Below are 25,987 nucleotides of genomic sequence, written 5' to 3' on the forward strand. Positions count from 1 at the left end.
GCATAAATCCACAAACATCGCAAGACCTTGCTCGGGGTTTGCCCATCGAAATAGTGCTTTCACACTAAAACATAACAGCGGGGTTTTACTGTACTATGTAAGAAACCTGGGTGTCAACAAGTGCTTGTCAATAACATTAAGATCGGTACGCTGCCCATCTCACACAAGAGTGCAAGATTCCAAGCAGCAAGGTAAGCATCATGAAAGATACCGCGGAGCCACATTTGAAGCGCACAACTCTGAAGAAATTGTAGCGAGAGAGCAGCCATGATTTCTACTGAAGTTTTAACCATGATGGACCGACAGAAGAAACACAAGTTGCAAGACAACGTAAACTTTATTCTCAACACACAAGCAGTGCCCTGACATCAGCGCAAACACACCTGTACACAGTGGCAGCCATGATGCAACTCTGCAAGTCTCCTTGCCCGGCAGTAATAAGAGGCTGCTTCCTAGCATGTTACGAGCACCAAGAAACAACATTCCAGCAAACCTAGTGGCTTGGGAAAACAACAGCACAAGCCCTCTTCCCATTCGTGCAGAAAACACAACATGAGTATCATATCAAAACTCCCCGTGTAAACTCTGCGTTCATTTCATTCCATGATCGGGGCCATTGCATCCTACTTACAACCCTTTCATTAAGCATGGCAGCAGCAATTCAGGTGCTTTCATTGACTGCTGCCTACTCCTGTGAAGCTCAAAGCTCTTCTCGCTTGACATCAACTAGTGAAAGTTTTCTAACACAAATGTTACACCACAATGGCGACATTTTAAAACCTGGCTAAATGGATGCATGATGCTTAAGGTACTTAAATTGCTAGTCACCCATTCTTTCTGCTTGCTCTTAAGTGCTTCTGCAATCAACATGCATTTCAAGGGCATGATTACGCCAGCCACTGGAAGACTGGATTTCCATATGCGATCCCTCCACACTGCTCAACTTGCAGCCTTGTCTTTGGTTGATAGGCTCCCGCAGGAGCATTATACAAAAAAAGAAAAAAGAAGGTTTTCACATCTAGGTGTTACCAAAGCGTGAACACAACCACATAATAAGCCTACGAAATCTGACATACCGCATTGTAGTCCACACCTCGTGCCCCTGAAACTACCTGCATGGACATTCCATACTTTTCCACCACTCTTTCCTTGCCTGCTGACTGATTTCATCCCTCTATTTATTCATTTTTTAAAATCTAAACCCCCCCCTCTCCCCCTTTTTCCTGTCCTATGACAGCTTCACAAGATGGACCGAATAGCATTCCTAGTTGCACGTCACGTGACATGGTGAACTCTAAATGGGTCACTCCGCAAGTGCGGACGATCTGCACACGAAAGCTGTGTGACCGGCAGACACCGCACACTGCACTTGGCAGAGTCGCAACAGTTCATCCACACACAGTCCGCGTTCTATACTGCGACTCGGTATGCCTCGTAGACAAATGACGTGGAGTTGATGGCTCGAGGCGCAACTTGCCCCCGCAGGGCGGAACGGCACGGTGCTGTGGGGGCGCCCTTGGACGGCGGCTTGTCGGCTACTACGAGACGGCCACTTGGAGCAGGGGCCCCTCGAGGTACTCGACCAGGGCCCGGGCCTTAGCACGCAGCAGTCCCTGACCCACGGTGGTTTTGGCGTGAAGGCACAGAAGGAGGTTGGCAACCTGGGTGATGGCCACCTGGCCGTCCTGAGGGACACATCAAAGTGCAACGAATTGAAAATGAAAATTTGTTTTTAGGAAAGGAAATAACGCGGCAACTGCCTCACATATCTCGGTGGACACCTGAACCCTGCAGTAAGGGAAGGGAGGAAGGTGGGAGTGAAAGAAGAAAGGGAGAAAGAGGTGCTGTACTGGAGGTCTAGGGAATACATTCGACCACCTGGGGATCTTTAACGTGCACACGGGCGCCTTTGTGCTTCGCTTCCATTGAAATGCGGCCGCTGCGGTCAGGTTCGAACCCGGTACTCCGACTCAGCAGACGAGTGCCTTAACCACCGCGGCAGGTAAGTACAATGAATTCATTTACAAATTTGGTGGTTTGAGCTTGACGGAAACAAAATCACACCTTTAACGTGTTGACTGCAGCAGTTATTTTCGAGGCCCTAATCCCTGAGAGTTGTAGCCCACTCATAGATTTTCTTGGGTGTAGCGTTAACCACCAGTGAGCCTCCGGTGAAGTCAACTTACTGGAACCGAAAATAGATGCCGGTAGCAATCTGCCGTGTGCGTTTTTCTCAGGCACTTTGAGGAATGTGAGCATCCTGACACCTTAATAGCGCCACTCAATATTTTATGCCGCCCAGCAGGAATACATGACGTGACCCACCGGTGACCCACAATGCAGTGAACGTGTTAAAAAGTACTGGCACCAAATTTTTGCTCGTATGTTTTCTTCTTTGCAATGGTGCCAAAGACAACATTATACATGGATCCTTTGGCAGTATTTTCCAACATCGGGTAGTGAATTTATAAATGAATTCTGTTCTGGTGCAGCTTTGGTTTCATTAACTGATGGCAGCAACATCAAAGTTCAGTTTAGATCATGTCCGGCATAAAAAAGTGGTGTAATCGCTCCTATGCTGTTTCAATTTGCAGCTATTCTCATGTGAACCAATGTGGCCAAAGAGCTGGGATGACAATGAATGAAGGCACGGCTGGAATACTGCCGGTTTTTGTGAACACACTTGACTGAAATTAAACTTTGACGACATAGTCGGTGTTGAACTCCTAAAACCAGAACACTTATATGAATTATTTATCAGATGCAGGCGAATTGCGCATGACAATTGGCGTTTACTGTCTTGCTCATCATTACAAGAGAGGAATAGTACACAACCAACATTTGGTCTCCATACTCCTCTAATACAACCCAAGGCCAATGTTAGGAATCCAAGACATTCTTGATATGCCTGACAGAGCTGCCCAAGGAGATATTGATGCACCTCCCGACACCTCATGCCTACTGAAAAACATTTTTTAACATTTCACTCACACACACAGAAAAAGCCCTGGTTAAGTGACACACAGCTACCAGTAATCTGGACGACAATATTGGGCACATCATCACGAGCGGCCCACCTCAGCCAATGGGTGCCATTTTGAACAGGGGCAAAGTGATGAATATTTGTGCGCCATGCCACAAGCATTATCACAGTCCTGAACATGCAGCGCTGGCAGACGAGGGACAAAGGAAAGACGACACACACAGGGCACTGAACTAACAACTGTACATTATCACAGTACAGTCATAAGAGGTCTTTCGCATTGTTAAACAATCCGAAAAGCAAGAAATAAACATAAACATGAGAGAAAAAAAGACAACAGAAGAATGAAAGCGTGGGAAAGAGGCATATGTTACGTCGACTTCACTTTTTTTCCCCTCTCCCACACAATCCTATTTCCCCGGAGACATTCTCCAGCACAGATCCCAGCACTGTGCATCGAAAAAGCCTGCTGCAATACTGACAGTGAAACACACATTAGCATGCATATTAGGCTTTTAAAAATGGCTTAAAGAACCGGGAGTTACAAAAAAGGGCCACTATTCCATGACTGCTGGGAGGATCCCTGGAAGTGCTCACCAAGTTTCCCAAAGCAGAAGCGGCTGTGATGCTCAGTTGTAACAAAGAATGCACTGCACTTGATAGACATTTATTCGAATCCCATGGGACCCGTTATGCTTTCCTGAATGGTTAGAATGAGAGCGACACATGCCTAAAGACAAAGGGTAACCAGATAATTATGTCTTGCATAACGTTCACACTCTGCCCTCTGAGGCTTGTCCCTCATAGATAACTAGGGGCTGGACTTTTCAGTTTTAACTTCAGAACTCAGTTTTCGGTTTTTTTCAACGAGTATCATTTTTATGAACTATCGGTTTTTTTTTTTTTTCAGTGATATACTGTTATGGGATTGTTGTGCAGTATAAAGTCATTAACAGTTTATCTCACCCTGTGAGTGTGGCCATTTGATTTACATGTAATTAGCGCACAAATGTTCACATTTAAAGCTGCGCTTGGAGAAAGAAAGGCCATTAAGAAGAGAACGGAACTTAACTGATGGACCCACCAGACAAAAACTCGAGTAGGAGTTGAATGGAAAGGAGTGGGCTGTCACAGTGTAGTCGGGTTGTTCTGGGTCAAACGAGAGAACAAGTCATCACGTGGTCTTCGTGTTGACGGCAGCGATGGAACTGCCGCTTAATCACCGTCGCAGCCAGAATATGGCATTTTTGTGATGGTTCTGCCTTTTTTAAAGTGCCCTCAGAGATGGTGACAGTGAATGGTGGTTAGGATGACATTTGGAGACGAAGTGGAAAGCCCTAAGGTGGAACATCCATCTGCAAAGGCGCGTATACTAGCGGAGCAATGCCACAAAACGTGCAACATCACCAATTCACCCAACAGTACAACTGTCTTGTTTCATGCCCTGGTTCTGGTACTTTGCTAGGTTTTTTCCTTCGACTGAGAGTAATGCCTACTCAATAGCCAGCATGTCATGAATACTGACCTTTTTCGGGTAAAACCGAATTTCTGGTTTGGTTTTAGGGGGTTTCATGTCCCAAAGTGACTCAGGCTATGAGGGACGCCGTAGTGGAGGGTTCTGGAAATTTCGACCCCCTGGGGTTCTTTAACGTGCACTGACATCGCACAGCACACGGTCCTCTAGAATTTCGCCTCCATCGAAATTTGACTGCCACAGCTGGGATTGAACCCGCATCTTTCAGGTCAGCAGCCGAGCACCATAACCACTGAGCCACCGCAGCTAATCCAACAAAGATGGACTCTGCTACAAGAAAAACTTAAAACAGCATAAGGGCATATAGGTGGCTCTTGCTAATTAAAATTAGATGAGGACTGCATAAGGAGAAGCCTACTTAGTGAATTCAAATTATCAAGATCCCACTGTATCCGTATTTTGTTTCTACAACTACAAAACACTTGTTCTGTATCCTACCAGAAGGGCGTACAGACAACTACAACGTTGAACGAGTGTTTGCACGAGTGCTAAAGGAAGACGGTACCTCGCACTCAACAATGATGAGCCTCAGCTGTCCCTCGTTGATGGCGGCATGCGCATTCTTCTCGTTGGCGAGCCAGATGCTGCTGGCAATGGCGGCCGTCATCTTGGCGTCCTTGTCCGCATAGCCCGAGTAGGCCAGCAAGGTGCCCTCACGGTTCAACAGCCTGTGATGGAAAAGGAGAAAAAAAAATACGATGACACCTAAGTTGAAAGAATGGAATGTTAGTTATGCCCTGGATCTCTATTGACTTTACTGTCCGTGCCAAAGAAGCAGGGCTAATGATACTACATGCCAAAGATGCTGAATGCTGTTACCTTCCAAGCTGACATCACGCACCAAGAGTTTGATGACATTAAAAGCAATGCTACTGGTCGTATCTGCAGGAATTAAGAACTGTTTTGTGTTCACAGATGAAACCAAAAGAACTTTTCGACAACACTGTCAATGACAGCTTATATCCAATACAAAACATCTGTGCTGCAAGGCACATTTCTTCAGTGATACAGAAATATTTACCATAACACAACATCATCAGCCTGAGCCACTGTGGAGACCGAAGTATAAATGTCAGTTACGCTCAAAAAGCTTAGCAGATGCAGCATAACACAATCAGGCCAGACATTTCTACAATGCATGGATCAATGACAGCTAAGGATTAAGGGCTTCTATGCTTAAAAGCACACTCCTTTAAAGCAAACAAACTTCTGTCTTAGACTAACCCTGTTTAATGTTTCAGTGTGGCACCATGCAAATAGCATTAAGCAGAGGCTTCAGGCAATTAATGTTGTCGATATGGCCCAAATGGTCAGCACTGTTGACCTCAGTATATTCTTTCCTCGCCAGCGAAGTTATCTGCACATGACTGTACTATCCACAGTTGTTGATCATCAGCTATAGCAATATCGATAAGCTCTCCACCAAATTTTTTAGGCGCTATGCACGATTCGCTGCAATTTGGAGACTGCCCCTCGGAGAACTTCAATGAAGAGATTAACCATGGCAAACAGTTGGCAACTATAACTTGGCATTACAAACCACCTAAGCACAAGAAACGTGGCATGTGGCTACTGCCGTTTAAGATCGGCTACTATAGACTGATCTGAGTACACAATGAAAAGAATTTCACTAATTACAATATGCTGAACACAATATTATTGCAACCTCAAGTTGGAAACAAAAAATTAATGTTACAGCAGAAGACAGACCCAATAAGTGTAAGGAATTCAGGAATTCGAAAATTTCCTCACTAAATATCAACAGCTTGCAGAGCTTCACTACATGTAGAGGATGGACATGCTAGTGTGTCGAAGATTCTGCCATGTTATATCGTATGTCCTCTCTTTGCTAAAGTTATTTTACCTCACCTACAATGAGGGTTTTTTTTTTTTCAAGGATTTTTTTCATGCTTCAGTAGTGGGCATATGAGCACACTTTGCACCTTTTACACAGCAAAGGAACTATAAAGGCATTGCGCACTTAACACAAAAATAAAGCATTAGGTAAAGGAAAGGAATCCTGACATTTTCACCCCACAGGCATAATCATAAAAGCTCAGAAATTTCACCATTGTATGTGAATCTGAGCTGCCGCTTGTGTCAGCACATTGCTCTGAAAAATGTGAACATGAGACGACAAAAAAATAAAAAGGAACATGATGTTAAAGAGGAAGCAGCTTAGAATGCTAAGTTGGTCCAAGTCCCCGTGTCAACAGCAAGATACCCAAGCGCAGGTAAACATGCTCACAAAAGCCAAAGCAAATAGCTAAAAATCTAACCACACACGACATGCCCCAGTAAGCCACATTTTAGAAGACTTCGCGAATGATCACTAAACAAGTAAAAGCTTATCAGGAATACTGCATGATAAACAGCAAAGGTGGCCATTCCTTTGCATTAAACCAGCAAAAAGAGGAATTCTTTCGAGCTGCTGCAGAGAAACATAGCATGTTTACTGACACGCCATGCCAAAGTAGGACTTCCTTTGTCTAAACATCATTTCCTTTGCTACCATTTCTCAGTGATTTATCACAGCTTGCTAGAACAGTAAAAGTAGTCTTTAGTTCATGCGTCATCAGCGCACTTTTTTTTTCTGACATTGTACTTTGAACAAACAACACTGTTACATTTCTAACGCAGATCGAAAATGTAAAGCCGAGTTTATGACTGCGATACTTAATGCCAAATCCGCGCACTAAATTCGTACCGTGACGAATGGAATCTCAAGCAAAAAGGACCGAAAGATGACGTCACTGAACTGCTGCACACAAGGCGTTAAGCGCATGTCATGCGCGCTAGAGGATTAGCTGATAGCCCAAATGGCGAATGCGCTAAGGCTGTCTTCAAACCACCGCCAATCGTGCGTAGCGCTCTAAAATTCCGATGGAGAGCTTGCCGACATTACTAAGGCTGGCGGCCAAGAACCGCAGAATGCGTTCTTGGAGCTACGCGACAGGCGATTTACAAACACCAAAGCTGAGAAAGTGCAATTGAGAGTGACCAAGACAGCGAGAGTGATAGGCACACAACGTCTGTGGCTTTGCATTTGGGCTCGAGGTAACTGGCATCCCTGAAAAAACCAGCTGCTGACTTCGAGAACAACACATCAGAATTCTCGCACTCCACAAAGGCGTCCGAATCACGATACGCTTTCCCGTCGAGCTTGTTTTCAACTCGGGAGGAGGCGCAACCACCCACAACTCAACTCACAATGTGCACAGCACTCCGCTGGTGTTGGCCTGGGAGAGAACTTGCGTTAGCGCTCGCGGCTTCAGCATCTTGCCCTGTCGCACAACAATTCGAGATGTGTGGGAACTGCTAACCGCCAAATTACTGGCGGCAAAGAAGTCAACAACGTCAACAAGGAATCATATGACGAGAAATCGTAAGCGAGCTGCAAGTGGTGACTACTGATTCAGCCGATGATTGCCAGCGACAAAACGCTGCGACACGCGTGCGCGGTAACTAAAGAGTAAGATTTATCTTCAACTACTGAAAAAAATATGTTAAAAACTGTTCATTAAATAACCTTTATTTCGACTTTGTTCGCTTTGGCATACATACTGGCGCAAATTTTACCCTCATTAATAGTTTCGCAGTTTCGCCAAAGTTTCGCATTCAAGTATGGCGGCGGCCAGGCGCGTCGCGAACGACACCGTCCGCTATTATTTGTTTCCCAAGCTCGAGAACCCTGCAAAGACGAAGCTAGAGCTCGAGAAAAAGGCCGAACTTTACACCGCCAAACTCCTACCGGCCATCACGAGCTACATTTGGCAGGATGAACAGTTCAGCTTGTGCGTCATCGATGCACAAAGAGGTGAGGGAACGTCATTGGAGCGTCGGTTTCGATCGGAAAGGCGCCAAGCGAAGGCGTGTCTTCGACTCCACTAAATTTCGCCCTGCTTTACAGACGGCGTTCCTCCCCATCTGGAAGGAAGCACGTACTTCGGCGACAACATTGAGGACGAGTGGTTCATCGTGTACTTGCTCTTCGAGCTCACAAAGGAAGACAAGGATCTGGTCATCAAGTAAGGAACATGGGGTTGACTGAGTGCGTCGTTAGCAGCTTCTGTCGTGTCACGCGCAGCCACACTTGTACTGTATACGTGCTACCTGCGCTCCTGGGTGGCTGTGAGCGATAGTCTGTGTGTAGCTTGGCTAGCCCTGTACAGTGGCGTCGTTGCCATAGCAGTAGATGAACTTGTTCCTGAGCTGTGGTCAGTTAATGCTATGGTGGCGGCTGGGTGGATATTTAAGTTATATCCCGGAAATATCCATAAAATATATCTTCCTGTAAAGCTGATGTAATAACACAGGGTGCTCGTACATGTCCACTTATGACCACTGGACTTCTACTGAAATAATCTGTTCACATCTTAGTGATATACGTTGAGTGACATCCATATCATATCGCAAAACTCTTGTAGAGATGTCAATTAATGAAAGTGCTGTCAAGAATAATCATGCTGACAGTTCATGGATATCCTGGAATTATGTCTGATATGGAGACTGTTTGTGGACATCCCATGAATGGATACTGTGTGGCTATCTGGGAAATGACTTACACAGCCGTGCTCATAAGCTTCAGTGTTGCAGGGGGTCAGAACTTCACCTGTCTTTGACGATGGTTTAGATTCAGGTTTACCATGAACCTTTTTACTGCCGTACTAAAACAAGTGACCATTGGTTGATCGAATCAGAATTTAAAAAAGTGTTGCTTTGTTTCATAGTAGATGTTGGCCTGCCAGATGGATGCATCAGTTCTGGTATCTGTGTTGTGTAAATATTTCCCCACTAGCATGATGTCATGTAGCATGGAAGAATCACTTTATTTGCTGTGTTTCGGTGGCTCTGCTGTAAGCAAAGTCACCGCAAAAGAAAGAAAAAGAAATGCAGAGTGATGTTGATCCCAAAGACAAAAGTTGAAGGTGTGACCATTGTTGAACAAACTAGCTTTTATTGATGTTGGCATGTGCTTTGTGCCCAGAGTTGAAGACGCCGATGGTGAGTTTCTCCTCGTAGAAGCTGCTCTGCACCTTCCGAAATGGATGACCCCAGAGACAACTGAGAATCGAGTGAGTGTGCACTCATTGTGGGCCTTTCTTATTCACTGCTGTAACCATTCAGGAAAGAGACTGTGGTTTGATCATGCATGGCTGATCCTTACAGCTTGTGTCAGACTTTGGTAAGCTAGTACTGCCTGTTTTAAGGCGAAAACCTTTAAAGGGACACTGAGGAGAAATTGAAGTTGGCTTGTATCGACAGAATACCAGCTCCTGATTACAAAAACGCCACTCATACTGACAACAAAGCTCTTGTAACGTAGAGAAGAGCAAGAACCAAAATACAGGTATCGCCGCCACAGGGCAAACTCGCAAGTACAAGCGTGATGACGTCATAGGACAAAACAGTGTTGCTAGAACCAACGGTTCTAGCAACACTAGGACACGAGAAACCACGAATCACTGAGGCGCAGCCAATGCATGCGCAGATCTCCTTGACGTTGCCAGATGGCGCCACGTCCCCGGCAGCTACACGCGCGCCTGCAGCATAGGTACCAATCAGCGCCTGCTCACCGGTGGTAGGCGGGCTCCCGGTATTCCTCTAACGGTAACAAGGTACACGGTATGCTAAAGGTGTATATTTGCAATAACTTCATTGACGACTTCGAGAACGGGATCCATCGTAACGCTGGCAAAACGCCGGTGCAAACGCAAACGAAGCGACGGTAGCAATGGCCGCAATAGCCGACAGATGCCTTCAACGTGCGGCCAATGGTAGCTTTCTTTCCGGCTGCTGCTAGGCCGCACTGCTGGCGGCCAGAAATCACGGAGTCTGCGTTACGTCATGTGCACGTCCTGTGTGGTCATAAGAGAATCCCAAGTTTGAATCAGAGCGGCTGGAAAAACTTTTTCAACTTCGAATCCAAATTTGCTAGAAATAAATGCATCTTTCGCTGCCGGCCAAGTGGCAACAAAGCCATGAAATGTCGAACTATCGGATTTTGCTTTAAAAAAAATATTGATAGAGCTCTCCTCAGTGTCCCTTTAATGCCTCATCGTTGTTGACAGAAGGTTGTCAGCAGAGGTGTCACGCTTTTCTAGTCAGACCAGAAAAAAAAATCTTTGTGCACGACGGGATTCGAACCACCATCCTTCCGTTCCGCAGCCGAGCATGCTAATGGCTAGGCTACTTCCTGCCAACGCATATGTAGTTCTCCTTGTCTAGGGGACTGGAGAGTGTTTGCAGAAAGGCGTCGAATCAGACGGATGCCTATAACTATGCTATAACTGTGAAGTTGCTACTCCCAGGCAGTATAGATGCTAGACACAGACATAATAAGCATTGCTGTGCCTAGCTTGCCCTGGTACCTATGTGTTGGCTCCTCCCGTCAACTCTCTGCTCTGCTTTCTTTCTGCAGGTGTACATCTATCGTAACAGCCTGCACATTGTCTCCCTGGAGAACGGGAAGGCAGCAGAGAGGGCACAGCCGCTGAACGTCATAGATGCCATTGCACAGATCAGATCTCCACTTGCGAAGACAAAGTGAGTGCTGTGTTTTTCTTTTGTGCGAAGACAAAAACAAGATTTCTTCATCACCATGAAGTCTAATGTCATATCATTGGAAAAGTGTTTTTTGAGGAAAGGAAATGGTGCAGTAATTGTCTCGCATCTCCGTGCACCCCGAACCACACAGTAAGGGAAGGGAGGAAGGTAGGAGTGAAAGAAGAAAGGGGGAGAAGGAGGTACAACCACCTGGGGGTCTTTAACATGCACTGACATCACATAGCACACGACAACGCACAGCACACGTCTCCCGTGTGCTATGTGATGTCAGTGCGCACCCATGTACTGTGCAATGTCAGTGCATGTTAAAGATTTCTGATTTTCTGCTGCCCCTTGCTACGCTTGCCTTGTCTTGGAATCCACTCCGTTACCCTTAAAGGTGCACTGAAGAGGAATCTGAACTCGTCTTTTTGCCGCGGAAACTCGATCTACACGTTCCGAGCATTCTTAGAAACTCCGATTTATTGCCCTGTGTGGCCGATTTCCCTAATTAAATCGAATTAACGCCCGGCTCCCGCCTTTTTTTTTTTTAATTCTCCCTCGTACGGTGGGCGGAGTCGACCAACGTGTGGAGCACCTTTCACCCAGTCCCGTGGCGGCTTGCCGCTCTGCCATCGGCGGAGTAATACGTAGTAGTCCGTAGTAGCAAATAGTCCGCGCGTATGTTTATTTCTGCGGGCTTATTTTGCGGTTATATTATCTTCAAATGAAACTATTTATTCGCGGAAACCTAAAAAACAAAATGAAGCGAAAGCAAAGCCTCCATGGAGCTGGGTGAAAGGTACTCCCCGCGTTGGTCGACTCCGCCCATCGTACAAGGGAGAATTTTAAAAAAAAAGGCAGGAGCCGGACGTTAATTCGATTTAATTAGGGAAATCGGCCACACAGGGCAATAAGTCGCAGTTTCTAAGAATGCTAGGAACATGTAGATCGAGTTCCCGCGGCAAAAATACGAGTTCAGATTCCTCTTCAGTGCACCTTTAAGGACCAGCGGTTATCTTGCCTTCGCATTACATGCCCTGCCCAAGCCCATTTCTTCCTCTTGATTTCGACTGGGATGTCACTAACCCCCGTTTTTTTTATTTCACTAACCCCCGTTTTTTTTTTTTTTTCAGTATATGCATAAGGCGCAAGCTTGTTGTTGTAAAGCCAGACTACCTCCAGTGCTCCCTAGCTGTTTCGGAAAAACTGTGAAGGGGATGTGGTTACAGCAAGTGACTTAACTAATGCAGTGTGTGCCCACTGTATCTATTCGCTTATCCCTTTTTCACAAAGAGACAATGGTGGTCGGTTGTGTGTGCAGGGCAGCACCGGCCGTGCAAAAGTCACTGGTGGCTCGCTACCACGATGCGCCAGCGCGACACCGTGCAGGGCAGCACCGGGCGCACTGCTACCTGCCGGCGGCAGCCGTGGCCCTGCTCCAGCGGGACCCCAGCCTGCTGAGTCCTGCCGTGGGTGCGTTCGTGTCCCGTGATCCCCTCGACGTGAGAGTCCTGAGGGCCATGAGGTATGGAGAGTTTGGTTTGGTTTATTGGAGTTTAACCTCCCAAAGCAACTAAGGCTATGAGGGACGCCGTAGTGGAGGGCTCCGGAAATTCCGGCCACCTGGGGTACTTTAACGTGCACTGACATCGCACAGCGCACAGGCCTCTAGAATTTCGCCTCCATAGAAATTCGGCCGCCGTGGCCGGGATCGAACCCGCGCCTTCCGGCTCAGCAGCCGAGCGCCGTAACCACTGAGCCACCGCGGCGGGGTGAGGTATGGAGAGGGGCTGCCCTCTGTCTTCCTAAAGGGGGAAGAGGGTCTTAGAAATAAATTTTTGTTAATGAAGTCGCAACTCTGAAATCTTCAGAGAACATGCATTTTTGCATGCTGATCCCAAATATGTAATTTAATTTTATGTACAGCAACTCTTTGTGCACTTATGCAAATTATCAGGTAACTTTTGCCTAGAGTTTGAAAGAAATTATACTGCAGGAAACTTTTTAGATTGCATGCCATTGGTTTCTCTTGACATCAAGCTATGCAATAAGGGTAAAATTATCATCCTGCCTGTTATAGAAGGTGAGTTATAGGATTTTGAAATCATCAGTTTCTTCCCGTTTGTGAAGTTGCAAATTCAAAGCACTGTAACTCGACTGCTATCCTTTTTGCATAGTTTGATGCGAAGACAAGCCAATGGCATGCGTCCTAGCAAGTTTCCTGCAGAAGGATTTATTGAAGGCTCTCAGCAAAAAGTGACATAACATATTACATAAGTGCACTTGTTTTACATAAAATTAAATTACATATTTGGAATCAGCACAGAAAAATACATGTTTCTTGAGGATTTCATTATTGTGGCTTCATTAAAAAAAGTTTTTTTTTCTAAGACCAGCTTCCCCCCTTCAGAGCTGCTTGAATGCCTGCTCACTGAAAATGTCCATACAACTCAGTTTAGGAGTGCTGGAAGAATAACGCAAATATAAGCAAGGGGTCCCGGAACGCACATTGGCGTCGGAACGGTGAGACAGCTTCTAAAAAGAGAAAATAAATAAATGACCAGCAACCCGCCATTCAACATCTGAAAGCAGTGCAGAGCTGCGATTGATTGGACTACTGGCAAATGTGTGGGCCGATAGCTACCATCGCCGCAGGTGAGCGGCGAAGCTCAGAAACCGAAACTATGCAGCCAGGCTATTCTTTGGCCTAGTAACAGGGGCCCTGTGATGGTAGTCACGCCAGCCATTAACACCCATTTGAGAAGTGCGCGGGTTACAATTCCCCATGCAATAGGTAGGATTTTTACAGGACTGCTTGCCCTGTCGTGGCACCTCAACTCGCCCCTTCGGGAGCCTCGCGCGATGTCCCGCAGGTAGGCTTTCTCTCATGTCGTAATTGATCAAAACGGGAAGGCGGAGGTCATGCACAGAGAGTTACGAAGGCAACAGGACGAATGGCGTGGGTATGGGCATTAAGTCTGTAACATATTACAAAAGGATTAAAAGAAATGGCCCACTTTCACCTTGCAGTCGTTCGAAGCAGGTCATCGACCATCTTGTTTGCAGCACATGCGATATGTGGGAAAGCCCCCTTGCGGAATTTTGCGCAAGGTCAAGCCTAGCGGCACTGGAATGCGATTGTTCCATGAGATTAACGACTGAGAAGAAAGGGGACAGGACTCTGGCATTGTTTTCTCTGAACTTTAAACTTGATCGTCGGATAATTTTCCCGGATATTGTGGCCTTGCTATGGTCTAATTTCAGATTGCTGGCAAGTGTTTGGGAATTTTCGGGTATCACTTTCTTGAATACGAATCGAATATTTAATATATTGGGTTGAATATTCGCACATCCTTAGCATTAAAGGTGCACTGAAGAGGATTCTGAACTTGTCTTTTTGCCGCGGGAACTCGATCTACACGTTCCTAGCATTCTTAGAAACAAGGACTTATTGCCCTGTGTGGCCGATTTCCCCAATTAAATCGAATTAACGTCCGGCTCCCGCCTTTTTTATTTAATTCTGCCTCGTACGGTGGGCGGAGTCGACCAACGCGGGGAGTGCCTTTCAGCTAGCTCCGTGGAGGCTTTGCTTTCGCTTCATTTTGTTTTTTAGGTTTCCGTGAATAAATAGTTTCATTTGCAGATAATATAACCGCAAAATAAGCCCGCAGAAATAAACATACGCGCGGACTATTTGCTACTACGGACTACTACGTATTACTCCGCCGATGGCAGAGCGGCAAGCCGCCACGGGACTGGGTGAAAGGTGCTCCACGCGTTGGTCGACTCCGCCCACCGTACGAGGGAGAATTAAAAAAAAAAGGTGGGAGCCGGACGTTAATTCGATTTAATTAGGGAAATCGGCCACACAGGGCAATAAATCGAAGTTTCTAAGAAAGCTTGGAACGTGTAGATTGAGTTCCCGCGGCAAAAAGACAAGTTCAGATTCCTCTTCAGTGCACCTTTAATGTACTTTCGCACGCCGAAGCAGCACAGGGGGGGCCTTAAGGCGCTCTGCAGTGGAGGCTGCATGTTTTAACCGCTTGGGTTTCCTTAGGATCCACAGACATCTCGACCCTGTGTTGGTTTAGGCAAGAAGCACGACCACTATGAGCAAGACTATGCGGATGTACTGTATGATTGTACAGGCTTTCATTAGTAGGCCATAATTTTTTGAGACTTGAACAGTACTTGATGTTGCTTCATGAAAGATTGGAAAACTAAATAAAAAGTTTTACTCCGGCCTCACGTAAGCTTCTCTTGATGAGGGGACTGTTGTCATCTGGGGAATTTTTATAATTTAAGCACAGATATTGCCATATTACCATCACTCAATGATACTGACTCAGTTTAATTAAAGCAAGGGGTGATCTCTCCCCTCTCTTTGCAGTTAAAGAAACTTGTGTTACTTTTGAGTCAATGCAGTTTGTGCAGGGCTAGACGGAGGCTAAGGAAAGAACAAGGTCCTCACCCGTACCACTGCGTTGAACAGGTACAGTGACTGTCGGGTAGGAGTTCGATTGCACAGTGCTGAAGGGACTAAGTTTGACAGTACTTATGGAGATTTAGTGGAATCGGCTTGCCAGTTGTGGAATGGCTCACTCACTCAGATCACTTTTGTTCGGTGCGAACAGGCGGCAGGTGCTATGCGGAGGTGAGACTCCACCTACCTGTCTTATCTGTCACTGCAGGCACTTCCCTCCCGAGACATGCGTAATGGCGGAGGTGCGCTTCACCCGTGTCCTGTACGCGCAGTTGAGGCAGCAGCGCTTCATCCCCGACCGGCGCGTTGGCTGGCACCTGCCGCCACCGAACGCCCCCGAGTTTGTGGCCCACGACATTGGACTGAAGCTGGTGAGTTCAAAACTGGCGGAGGAGATTTGCACCGTGTGTGTTTAAAGGGGGAATCTTTAAAAAAAATTTTTATTGATGAAGTCAGTTTTGACACCTTCAGGGGGCATGCATTTTTGTGTGCTGATCCTAAATAGAGAGTTTTAGCTGAGCGAGTTTACTGTCCGCTCCGCTCGCAGTTCATAGCGGAGCCACAGCGGAGCGTCGCGCAAGAGTAGAGTTTTAGCGCTGCGTCTTCCCCTACCGCTCAAGCGAGGCGACTCATTGCGCCTCCTAGTGGTGGTAACTGGACTTGCCAGAAAATGGTTATAAGTAAGCCTCTCTGATATATGCGTGAATAAATAAATAATAGCTGTTTACGTTTGCTGTATGCTTTCTGGTAACAACAGTGATTTGGTTTTAGCAGTGAAGCTTTCGTATTACAAAAAAAAATTTAAATGTCCGCCACTGCGAGAGCCAAGCTAAGACCACGCAAGTCACCCCTCGCAGCGTGCGCGTGTACGCATTTGTACCGTTGTCTAGCGTGTGCATTCATCCTCTACGCGTGCAAGCGTCGATCGTGATCGAATTACGTTCGCAAGTTATTCGACACCGCCTGCAATCTGTTCGCCATGCCAAAAAGTATCCGGCAAGACCTGCGCTGGCAGCCGCCATGTTGAATGTTTACGTTTGTTTCGGCTAGTGCGAGCCCAGAAGGCTTTGCGCGAGGCCCGCTCGTCGGGCCGCTCCAGTCTCTGCTTGGCTCGCGCGGGAGTGGGGCGGAGGAGCCGTTCCGCACGCGCGCTCCCGCCTGAGCACTTTGCGCATGCGCAGTAGCGCTCCCGCTAACTCGCTGAGCGGAGCGAGCGCACAAACCCGCTCAGCTAAACCTCTCTAATATGTTGTTAAATTTCATGTAAAATAAGTCCTCTTGCACTTATGGAGTATTTTATGTATTCTTTTGGAGAGAGTTTTTGAGAAATTTTGCTGCAAGAAACATTATTATCGTATTTACTCGCGTAATAGGCGCACTTGCATAATAGGCGCACCCCAAGTTAGGGCGCGAAAAATCAGATTTTTTTATTTCCGCGCATAATAGGCGCATCCCGAACTTGGCACTGTAATCAATACTGTATTTACACGAGTGCAAGCCGACGCCTCGCCACCCCCCGCTTCCCAATCTTTATTTTAACAATTTTTTTACTGAACTGACTACTAGTCCTCACTAGTGCTGCTGCCGTCGCAGCTGCTGCGGACCCACAGCACGTACAACGACATCGCGTAGAACAGCCGCACACAGTTTTCAGGGATGCTCACTTTAATCGTCTGTTTGGAAAGCTTCATCTCCAGCCGGAAACGTTCCCAACTTAGGCCCACGAAAACCTCGGCGCTTGGAGTCGCGTACGAAAATTTAGGGACGCCGCAGTCGCAACTGCCGCACTTCTCGGCCACGTCGTATTTTCCGACCTGCCGCACGCTTACCGTGTTCGAGAGCAAACTCCCAGCCGTGTAGCTGTTAAGTTGCTTGCCCTTCGAGATAAAACAGCAACGCTCCGCGGCAAAGCCATAAACCACGATAACTATCGCGCTACTGCAAATCCCGGCACTTGACAGCAACAACAACAACAAAAAAAAAACGAGCTGGTGATGCTGATGGCGATATAGATAGCGAAAGCTCGCGGCGGAGGAAAACGTTGATGATGATGATAAGCTCTACCTCGGGCGCCCTCCGTGGGTGGCGTCTGGAAGCTCCTGTGCGCGTGTGTGGCCTCCGCGATCAAGCGCCCGTTGCGCGCAGCCGGAGCCGATCGCGGAGGCCTCGGCGCGTGCATTCCGAAGGCTATTCCCGCGTGTGTCGTGGAAAGTTTCGGTGCGGCCCTACACGGATCTTTTTTTTTTTAATATTTTCTTCGCGAAAACGGGGTGCGGCCTGTACACGAGTGCGTTTACGCGGTGTGTTCAATTTTGCGAGTCGAAAAATTTCCGGAAATTTTACCCCGCGTAATAGGCGCACCCCGAACTTTGAGCCGGATTTTCTGGAAAAAAAGTGCGCCTATTATGCGAGTAAATACGGTAAATGCATGTCATTACTTTTTTGTGACATGGAGGAATGCACTGAGGGTAAGATTGGTCATGAGTTATACGGCTTTTAAGTGGCCGGTCGAGAAAAAGGGATACAAATTTTTCTTCTGCAGTTTCTGTTTCTGAAGTGGCAACTTCAGAACCACATAACTCAAGTGCTATGATACACAGGATGATAATTTCACCCTTCCTGCTTTCCTTGAGGTCAGTAGAAACCAGTGGCATGCATTTCAGCAAGTTTCCTGCAGAAAAGTTTCTTAAATGATTTGTTTGCAAAAGGCTTGCATAACGTTATTCATAACTGCACAAGGACTTGCTTTACATAAAATTGAATTACATTATTTAGGATCAGCACACAAAAATACACTCTCTCTAAAATCTCAAAACTGTGACTTCATTAATAAAAATTTTTTTTTCAAAGACCAGGGTCCCTCCTTTTAAAGAGACACTAAAGGCAACTCCTTTCAAATTTCGATCTTAGCGAAACTCTTATATTACATGGCTCTTTGTGGCTACTATTTTGATGTTTTTTGGGTGCGAAAGAGGCCTTCGGTGAGAGGCCACTTTGATACAAGGTGTTACTTGGGGCATTTTTTGTGCCCTGCTTGCTTCCAGGTGCCTCTTTTGTGACCAAGAAGGGAAGGGAATGTTTTGGATGCTTTTTGAAATTCTACGACAACCTACGTGAGACAGTGTGGTCTGGGTGCGTCACGAACACTGTTGCTTTTCAGTTGTGTCAAAGACAGCACATGGCTCTCTTTTGCTCAGCGATCAATGGAACGCCAAGCTCTTTGCAGAGCGCTTTTGCTTCTTGGGTGCGGTTCTGTCCGAAGCGCTACTATGCCTGACTCTGGAAGGACAATTAATAGACTGTAACAATCCAGCTGCTGACCCCCCTCTGTGTCCTTGTAGACAACTGCGGCAGATTGATTTGACACTGAAATTATCTGGATGTTTAGTCATAGTACTGCAGAACCTCGGTGAAATGTTCATGGTGGCCGTTAGGATCTTCAGTTATGAACTTGTAGAATTCTCTGGCTGAAGCGAAGTGTGTACTACATTGTGCAAAATTTTGGGTGTTTCGAACACACTCCTGCATCGATACGGATGATTGAGACAGGTTTGGGATTTTGGAGGCAGCAGCACAGATAGCTCCTGAAGTGCAGGTAGAAAGTTGAGCATGGTAGCGAAGGTTGTTTGGCATTACTGTGTTGCATACTGTGCACACAGTTGCAACAGCACTGTTTGTGCACCACTGACACTACAAGTGCGACATTTGCACAGTGCGCATCACTAGAACTGATCGAAGGCGTTCACATAGGCATAAATGCAGGAAGGTTCAACTTCACTACCATCGAGAATGTTCGGAAATTCATATGAGCCTAGTACTATTACAGTTTCGAGGATTCCCGTCAGCCATTTGTAAATTTGCATGAATGTGTTTGGTGTACTTCACCTAAGATCTTGTTCAGTAATTGATTATACTAACCTTGCATGACACAAATACTTCTCACAACACTTTGAAATTCGTATCATCGAGATACTATAGTATCCAAAGTGAGAGGGGGTAAAGCTTCCTAGGCATTGAGGAGGACTACCTAAACTGCATGCACATTCTCATTCAGCAGCCTTATTTAGCACAGGCCCTGTATCCCTGGCCCAACCACTTCGGGCTTCTGTGTGTTAAATTTGTTAAGGTTTGTTTAGAAGCTCGATAATTTGAAATATCAGGTAATAAGAATACCGTATAAACGCGTGTAAGGGCCGCAATTTTTTTTCGAGAATCGGGGGCCAATTTTTGGGGTGCTGCCCATACACGCGACGTACGAAAAAAAAAAAACTTTTAAGCAAAAACACACCAATCAGGGAATGAGCGGCATTTATTCTACGTTCAATCGTCACTCGCGGAACATTTCGACTCTGAGCTGGTGCTGTGCCCTGGTGCACGGTCATCCCAAAGAAGCCGCCCAGCATGTCCGCTGTCAACGCGTAGCCGTTGCTCCGCATTTCCATCACACAACAGAGCAGCTCTTCTTACAGTTCGGGAAACTCGCACGGCTTGCCTCGGAAAGCGCGCTTTTTGCAGCTTGTGTTTCTCAGTGCACCCTTTTGATAGCACGATCATCGGACGCACTTCTCGGCCACGTTGAATTCCCTGTCCGTTGCACGCTTGCCGCGTTCGAGAGCTAACTCCCAGCCGTGTAGCTGATAAGGTGCTTGCCCATCGTGCTAAAACTACATTACTCGGCGGCAGCACGCGAAAGCCACAACTACGGGCAACGCGCTAACATGCCATAAAAGGCTAGAGCTGGCGATACTGATGCCGATGTAGATAGCGGGAAGACGCAGGGGAAAAAAATGACGATGATGATGACAGCTGTGGCCTCGCGCGCCATCGATGGACGGTTTTTCGAAGCTCTTGTGCGCGTGCTTGGCCTCTGCGATCAAGCGCTCCGCGATCGAGCGCGCCGTTGTTCGCAGCCGGAGCCGATCACGGAGGCCACGGTGCGTGCATTTAGAAGCTATATCCGCCTGGGTCATGGAAAGTTCGGGTGTGGCCCTTACTCGGATTTATTTTTTTAAAAATATTTCCTTCGGGAAAACGGGGTGCGGCCCATACACGGGTGTGGCCCTTACACGCGTTTATGCGGTACCTGCGGTCCCCTAATCTCGCAACAATTTCATGTAGAGGCTGCGGGTTTTCTCTGAATAAAGAAAAAATTCAGGGGGCACTTGGGCTCTCTAAAGTGCTGCAAGGCGAAAGCATTTCCTGGTGCACTGTTTGGCATTGGCTGCAAGACTGCTCGTGCTGTACTGGGGCTTTATTTGACTGCACATTACAACTACACACTCTGACTGTTGACTTTGGCTGCTTCTTTAGCACGACTCTCTCTCTGCTTCGATGAGTTCAGTTGTATCCGTGGCTCTGTTCGCAGTAATGAGGTATGTAATGTGGTCACCTACGGATGCCTTACGCCCCCTGTCGGAGCGGACGACAACTATTTTATTAGTTGTCGTCTGCTCCAAAAGGCATCCGTGGGTGACCTCATTACTTGGAATCCGCGCACTCTGACGTCATAACCATTTCGACCAACCGAAAAGCGTGACGCCTCTGCTGACAACCTTCTGTCGACAACGATGAGGCATTAAAGGCTTCTTCTGCCTTAATAAACTTTTTTTTGTGCCACAGGCCTGCGGTTTGGAAATCCTGGCGGCCGGCTCAGACAGCAAGGCTGCCACCAATGGCGAGCCTGACCTTGCAGAGCTGGGTGACGATGTGCGGTGGAGACGCTTCCTCAAGAGCCTCACTGCCAAGGGCTACTTTCAGGTATATAACTGCGCAACCAAAAGCAGGGTCCCATTTAGTGCTCATGCAGTGATTTCTGTGACATGAATGTCAATACAGTTGAACCTCACTGTAGCGATGTCTGCTTCAGTGAAATTTCTGCAAAAGCAAAGTTGTTTTGCCCTCTGCTCAGTGCCGCACAAGTCAGTGCGCAACCGTTATGGTCCCAGAGTGAAGAAACGACTTTTTGTGCAGTCAACATGATACACAGTGTGACTCAGTTAAGAGGCGATGCTGGTCTTAAACTGTTTTTTTTTTTTTAATGGTAGCATCCTTACCATAATTACCATGAAAATGTGCTTTTTTTATGTACGGTCCAAACATGCAATTAGATTTTGACTTGCTGAACTATGATGCAAGATGTAAGTTGTTTTGTGGGTTTTTTTTTGGGCTGTTCGTTATGGGCCATTAGCCAAAATGATGTTCATAAATTGTTAAAGAAATTTACAGAACTGGCTCACCCAAGACTCACTTTGTGCTTTGAGGCTGTTCTTACACTTGCCTCAGGGAAAATACGTTACTAAAAGAAAAAATGAAATAATCAAATGTATAAATTGGGTTAGCTGGCAATTTAGGAAAGTAGCTAATTAAATTTAATGCACAATGTAAAAGTCATGAAGGGTAGCATCACTACACAGCTGTACTCCTGAATAAATTGATACCAAGCTCATTTTAGTTGCACAAGATGAACCAGAGAAAAAGCCTGTAAGGTAGAGGCTGTATTTCTAAAATCGCAAGCTAAGATAAGAGGCTCGAAGTCTGTGTGCACTTATAGTTGTGCGAAAGTGGATGTACTGCTTACCGCAACAGAGCTAATTCTGGTACCGGTCCGCTATAAACAAAATAGTCTCGCATAAAAATTCAGGTGCTGTTGATTTCTACAGCACTTTCACTACGGTACCCCCATACTACGGACATTAAACCCCCATAAACCATGAACCAGATTTTCCGCTGAATGGGTGGTGCTGTACTTTTGCATGGGAAGATGTCTAGACTGTTCAGTATAAGCAATAATTCGATATATTGGGTTTTAACTGTCTGAGCCTAGTTCTGGGCAGCCGTGTAACGATTTTGAAAGCACTTCATGCTCTCACAAGCATCTAACAGCATGTGTTGCCAAGTTGATGCTGATCAAAACTGCAGCCGCCTGAGAGTTTCTCATTTGTCACTCCCACCTGTTGCTCTGGCCATTGGGCACACATGAAACAAAATATTTCAAAGAGTAATTATACTTCTGAAGACACTGCAGTTCTGTGCTGGTCTTCTTTTTTTTTTGTGTGTCTGCGTTAAGGGTTTTGGGGATGCACCGCACACCGTCCCCTTCGGTTTGCTTCTCCGCTATGCGTCTTCCTTAGTTAGTTATCTAAACTAAAAAGAGAGTGTGGCTTGTTGCAGCGACACGGGCTTCACGAATGGTATGGTTGCTGCATGCGTGTTAGAGCTCTCACTTTGGCTCGGGAACTCGTCGCCCGCGGATCTTTCGGCACGGCACTTCTCTCTTCGCCAGCGAGGCGAGGCCTAGTAATTTTTCTTCTAGCTCGTCCCGTCTGGCCTCAGAGCTTCTCCGCTGCCCTAGCGTGGTTGCACATTTGCTCGTAACCTTGCTGGTGAGTCGGACGACCTCGATTCTTTAGCGTATTCTGTGGCTACTTAGCGTTATTGTTGCTGTAGCAATAAATGCTTTGTTTGTGTCAGCCAGAGTGTCATTCCTTTGTTTCCCTTGGAGCAAGGCCCGCTGTGGCCGATACGCATTCGGCAGCGTGCGCGATCACTGGGCGGGTTCCGGGTGGTTTTGAACTGTGTCAGCCGGGGTTTAACGGGGAAAACATATTTATCCCCCTATTACAACCCCACAGGGCGAACTGGAAGGATCCAAGCTGTACCAGAGCCTGCTGCTGCGTGCGCGAGAGCACTTTGTGCGGACGATCTTCGCTGCAGATGGGGATGGTGAGCGCCGCGGAAGACATTCAGCCAGCATGCGAGTCGCTCGCCTGCTGCGGATCCTCGATGTCAACGTTGAGAAACTTCGGGAGGAGGCTGAGAAGCTTGGGGAGCCAGACGGTGAGTGTTGGCCCTTGTCTGCACTGCTCGCTGGCGGTCTGTTGTTAATCAGGGAATGCTTTTAAAACTAATAATTTGTTGATCTTTGTTATTCGTTAGTACATCTTCTATCACAACTAAATGCACAATGCTTGTAGGTAGGTAATCAGGTCTGCGGGGACCTGACTGTCCCTCCACAAGTTCCAAACCCGCCGCGGTGGCTCAGTGGTTACGGCGCTCGTCTGCTGACCCAAAAGACGTGGGTTCGATCCCGGCCATGGCGGCCGAATTTCGATGGAGGAGAAATTCTAGAGGCCCGTGTACTGTGCGATGTCAGTGCACGTTAAAGAACCCCAGGCAGTCAAAATTTCCGGAGCCCTCCACTACGGCATCTCCCATAGCCTGAGTCGATTTGGGACGTTAAACCCCCTTAAACCAAACCTAAACCACCCACAAGTTCCCGTGGTCAGGATCCTGACTTTATTGTTCATATCAAAGCTTTGACCAGTTGCTCTTGAAATTTGAGTCAAAACTGTTCTTTGAACATGCATTTCCATTTCAAGGTGACCTTAAGTTACCCCTGGTGTAACCCCTGTGCATGCTATGCCTCTCAAAGGGGCCAATTTTCTTCTAATGGCTCAGTGAACCTAATTAATGTTTTCTAAGCCAGTTTTCTCTGTATGTGCGAAATTCGTAGGAGAATGTGGTCAGTCTGGATTCTGACTGCTAGCGACTCATTACGTCTAACTAACGGGTGCTATATATCATGGGTTTCTCAATGTATAGTCAAGAATTGCAAGATGAGCAATAACTTCAATTCCACTGTCAGAACAAGAACAAAGAGGAACACTGCACTTTATGGCGTTTGAACAACAGTGTGGTCCCAATCAATCCCAGCCTTCTTTGCAGCACCGTATTTACTTGAGTAATGAACCCACCTTTTTTCCAGAAAAGTTCACATCAATTTGGGGGGAGTGTAAGCCAGTTTTCTCTGTATGTGTGAAATGCCAGTTGTGACGTGTCATACAGCATGCTGGCAACACAATGCAAGGAAAGCACAGTGAGGAAGGTATACACACGTTGGTCAGTGCCGAGTGGTGTTGGCTGGGACATTGCGCGAGTTGTCTTCTCAAGTTTGCTAGCAGCTGACCATTCCGTGGCACCCTGCTAAATGCTAAAGTCTGCTAAAGTCTGCATGTTGTGCAAATGCCGCAGAGAGTAAGCGCTTCACGCCCTTGTTACCCATTGTGAACTGAAGAAATCTAATTTGGTAGTTCTGTGACTCTTTTTTTTTTTTGCTGCGGCTGTCATCAGATGTGTGTGTGTGCAGGTTGCGAGCAAAGCGATTGTTAATGTATAATGTTAATGTATATTGTTAATGTATATTTTTCTACTCAGCTATTATCCATGTTTGTAGTCATATATTGTGTGTAAAACATATTTTATTCTTCTTCAATATTCTGCATCATCAGGTCATCACCTACTGCCTCGTTGGTGGTTTTGTAGGCCTTTGTCAAGCTGTCAGGAACAGCTTTTTGCCTATGAATCCGCCAGAATCTTTCTGGAAAATAAAATGAATTGAATTGAATTGAAAGTGCCTCTGATTTCTTCTCCCTCTCACGGGCATTCTGGCAGACGAGGAGTGGTTGGAGGTCACCCCGCAGGACTTGGACCATCTGCTTGAGGAGTACTCCTCGCGAGGCTCATGTAGTAACCAGAATCATAAGAGTTCAGGGTGAGTAGTCTCCCATTGCGAGGCATCACATCGTGAGGGATAAGTACCAGTCAGGGAGAAAAATCTCCTCTCCAGTGCATCAAGTATCGCATGTCTGTTTTTTTACCCATTTGAGTCCCTTGTTATCTGCTTTGAGCTCACCTCTGCATTTGATCTTGTCTAGCGCACCTTTGCGTTTTTGTTTTTTTCTCGTCATATTCCAATTAGTTAAGCAATCCCTCTGCCTATTTTGGGCAGTGCTCACCAAAACTTTCGAACACAGTTCGACGCATACAACAGCTTAGCGTCCACTGCAATGTACCATTAACAAAAAGAAAGGAGTGGGCCACTGAGTTTGGGTTCTCGGAACTGCCGTTTCAACCAAGTCAGAGGTGTCGGGAGATGCCAAACATGGCAGACTGCGCGTACCGTGCTCATCGTTTTCCATCTGCGCTGCTAAGCTGTCCAGCAGTGAAACCTCAATGCCATTTGGGTGGCTTATGTACTTTTCCTGCCGATAGCAAGATGAGGGCCGTTATTACCATATCGATATGTAGGATGCATGGCCGATACATAGTATTGACTCCTAACTTTGGAAATCGGAAAAGGAAAGAAAATGCGAATGTCGTATCAGCAAGGTGATGTTACCGTATTTACTCGCGTAATAGGCGCACTCGCATAATAGGCGCACCCCTAGTTAGGGCGCGAAAAATCAGATTTTTTTATTTCCCCGCATAATAGGCGCACCCCGAACTTGGCACTGTGATCAATACTGTATTTACACAATTGCAAGCCGACACCTCGCCACCCCCCGCTTCCCAATCTTTATTTTAACAAAGTTTTTGCTGAACTGACTACTAGTCCCTACTAGTGCTGCTGCCGTCGCAGCTGCTGCGGACCCACAGCACG

At 46.6% G+C, this 25,987-nt stretch overlaps 2 protein-coding genes across 2 annotated transcripts in view; one reads left to right on the forward strand and one right to left on the reverse strand.

The window, feature by feature from the left end:
* Positions 1-318: 318 nt before the first annotated feature.
* Positions 319-7,935, reverse strand: Lamtor2 (Late endosomal/lysosomal adaptor, MAPK and MTOR activator 2). Its single transcript, XM_089586699.1, has 3 exons — positions 7,728-7,935; positions 5,023-5,185; positions 319-1,685 (listed from the first exon to the last, which is right to left on the reverse strand). The coding sequence occupies exons 1-3, from the start codon at positions 7,793-7,795 to the stop codon at positions 1,539-1,541; spliced, it is 378 nt and encodes a 125-aa protein (XP_089442825.1). The 5' UTR covers positions 7,796-7,935; the 3' UTR covers positions 319-1,538.
* Positions 7,936-8,115: 180 nt separating this feature from the next.
* Positions 8,116-25,987, forward strand: part of ecd (ecdysoneless cell cycle regulator) — a 31,592-nt gene continuing 13,720 nt past the window's right edge. The window contains exons 1-9 of the mRNA XM_089586698.1: positions 8,116-8,334; positions 8,428-8,545; positions 9,505-9,592; positions 10,939-11,063; positions 12,388-12,591; positions 15,758-15,920; positions 21,169-21,306; positions 23,181-23,385; positions 25,000-25,099. Coding sequence (XP_089442824.1) covers positions 8,142-8,334; positions 8,428-8,545; positions 9,505-9,592; positions 10,939-11,063; positions 12,388-12,591; positions 15,758-15,920; positions 21,169-21,306; positions 23,181-23,385; positions 25,000-25,099 — 1,334 coding nt within the window. The 5' untranslated portion in view covers positions 8,116-8,141. The remainder of the gene's footprint in view (positions 8,335-8,427; positions 8,546-9,504; positions 9,593-10,938; positions 11,064-12,387; positions 12,592-15,757; positions 15,921-21,168; positions 21,307-23,180; positions 23,386-24,999; positions 25,100-25,987) is intronic.

The sequence above is a fragment of the Amblyomma mixtum genome, chromosome 4, assembly GCF_055824585.1.
Source record: "Amblyomma mixtum isolate Tamu chromosome 4, ASM5582458v1, whole genome shotgun sequence".
NCBI classification, from domain to species: Eukaryota; Metazoa; Arthropoda; class Arachnida; order Ixodida; family Ixodidae; genus Amblyomma; species Amblyomma mixtum.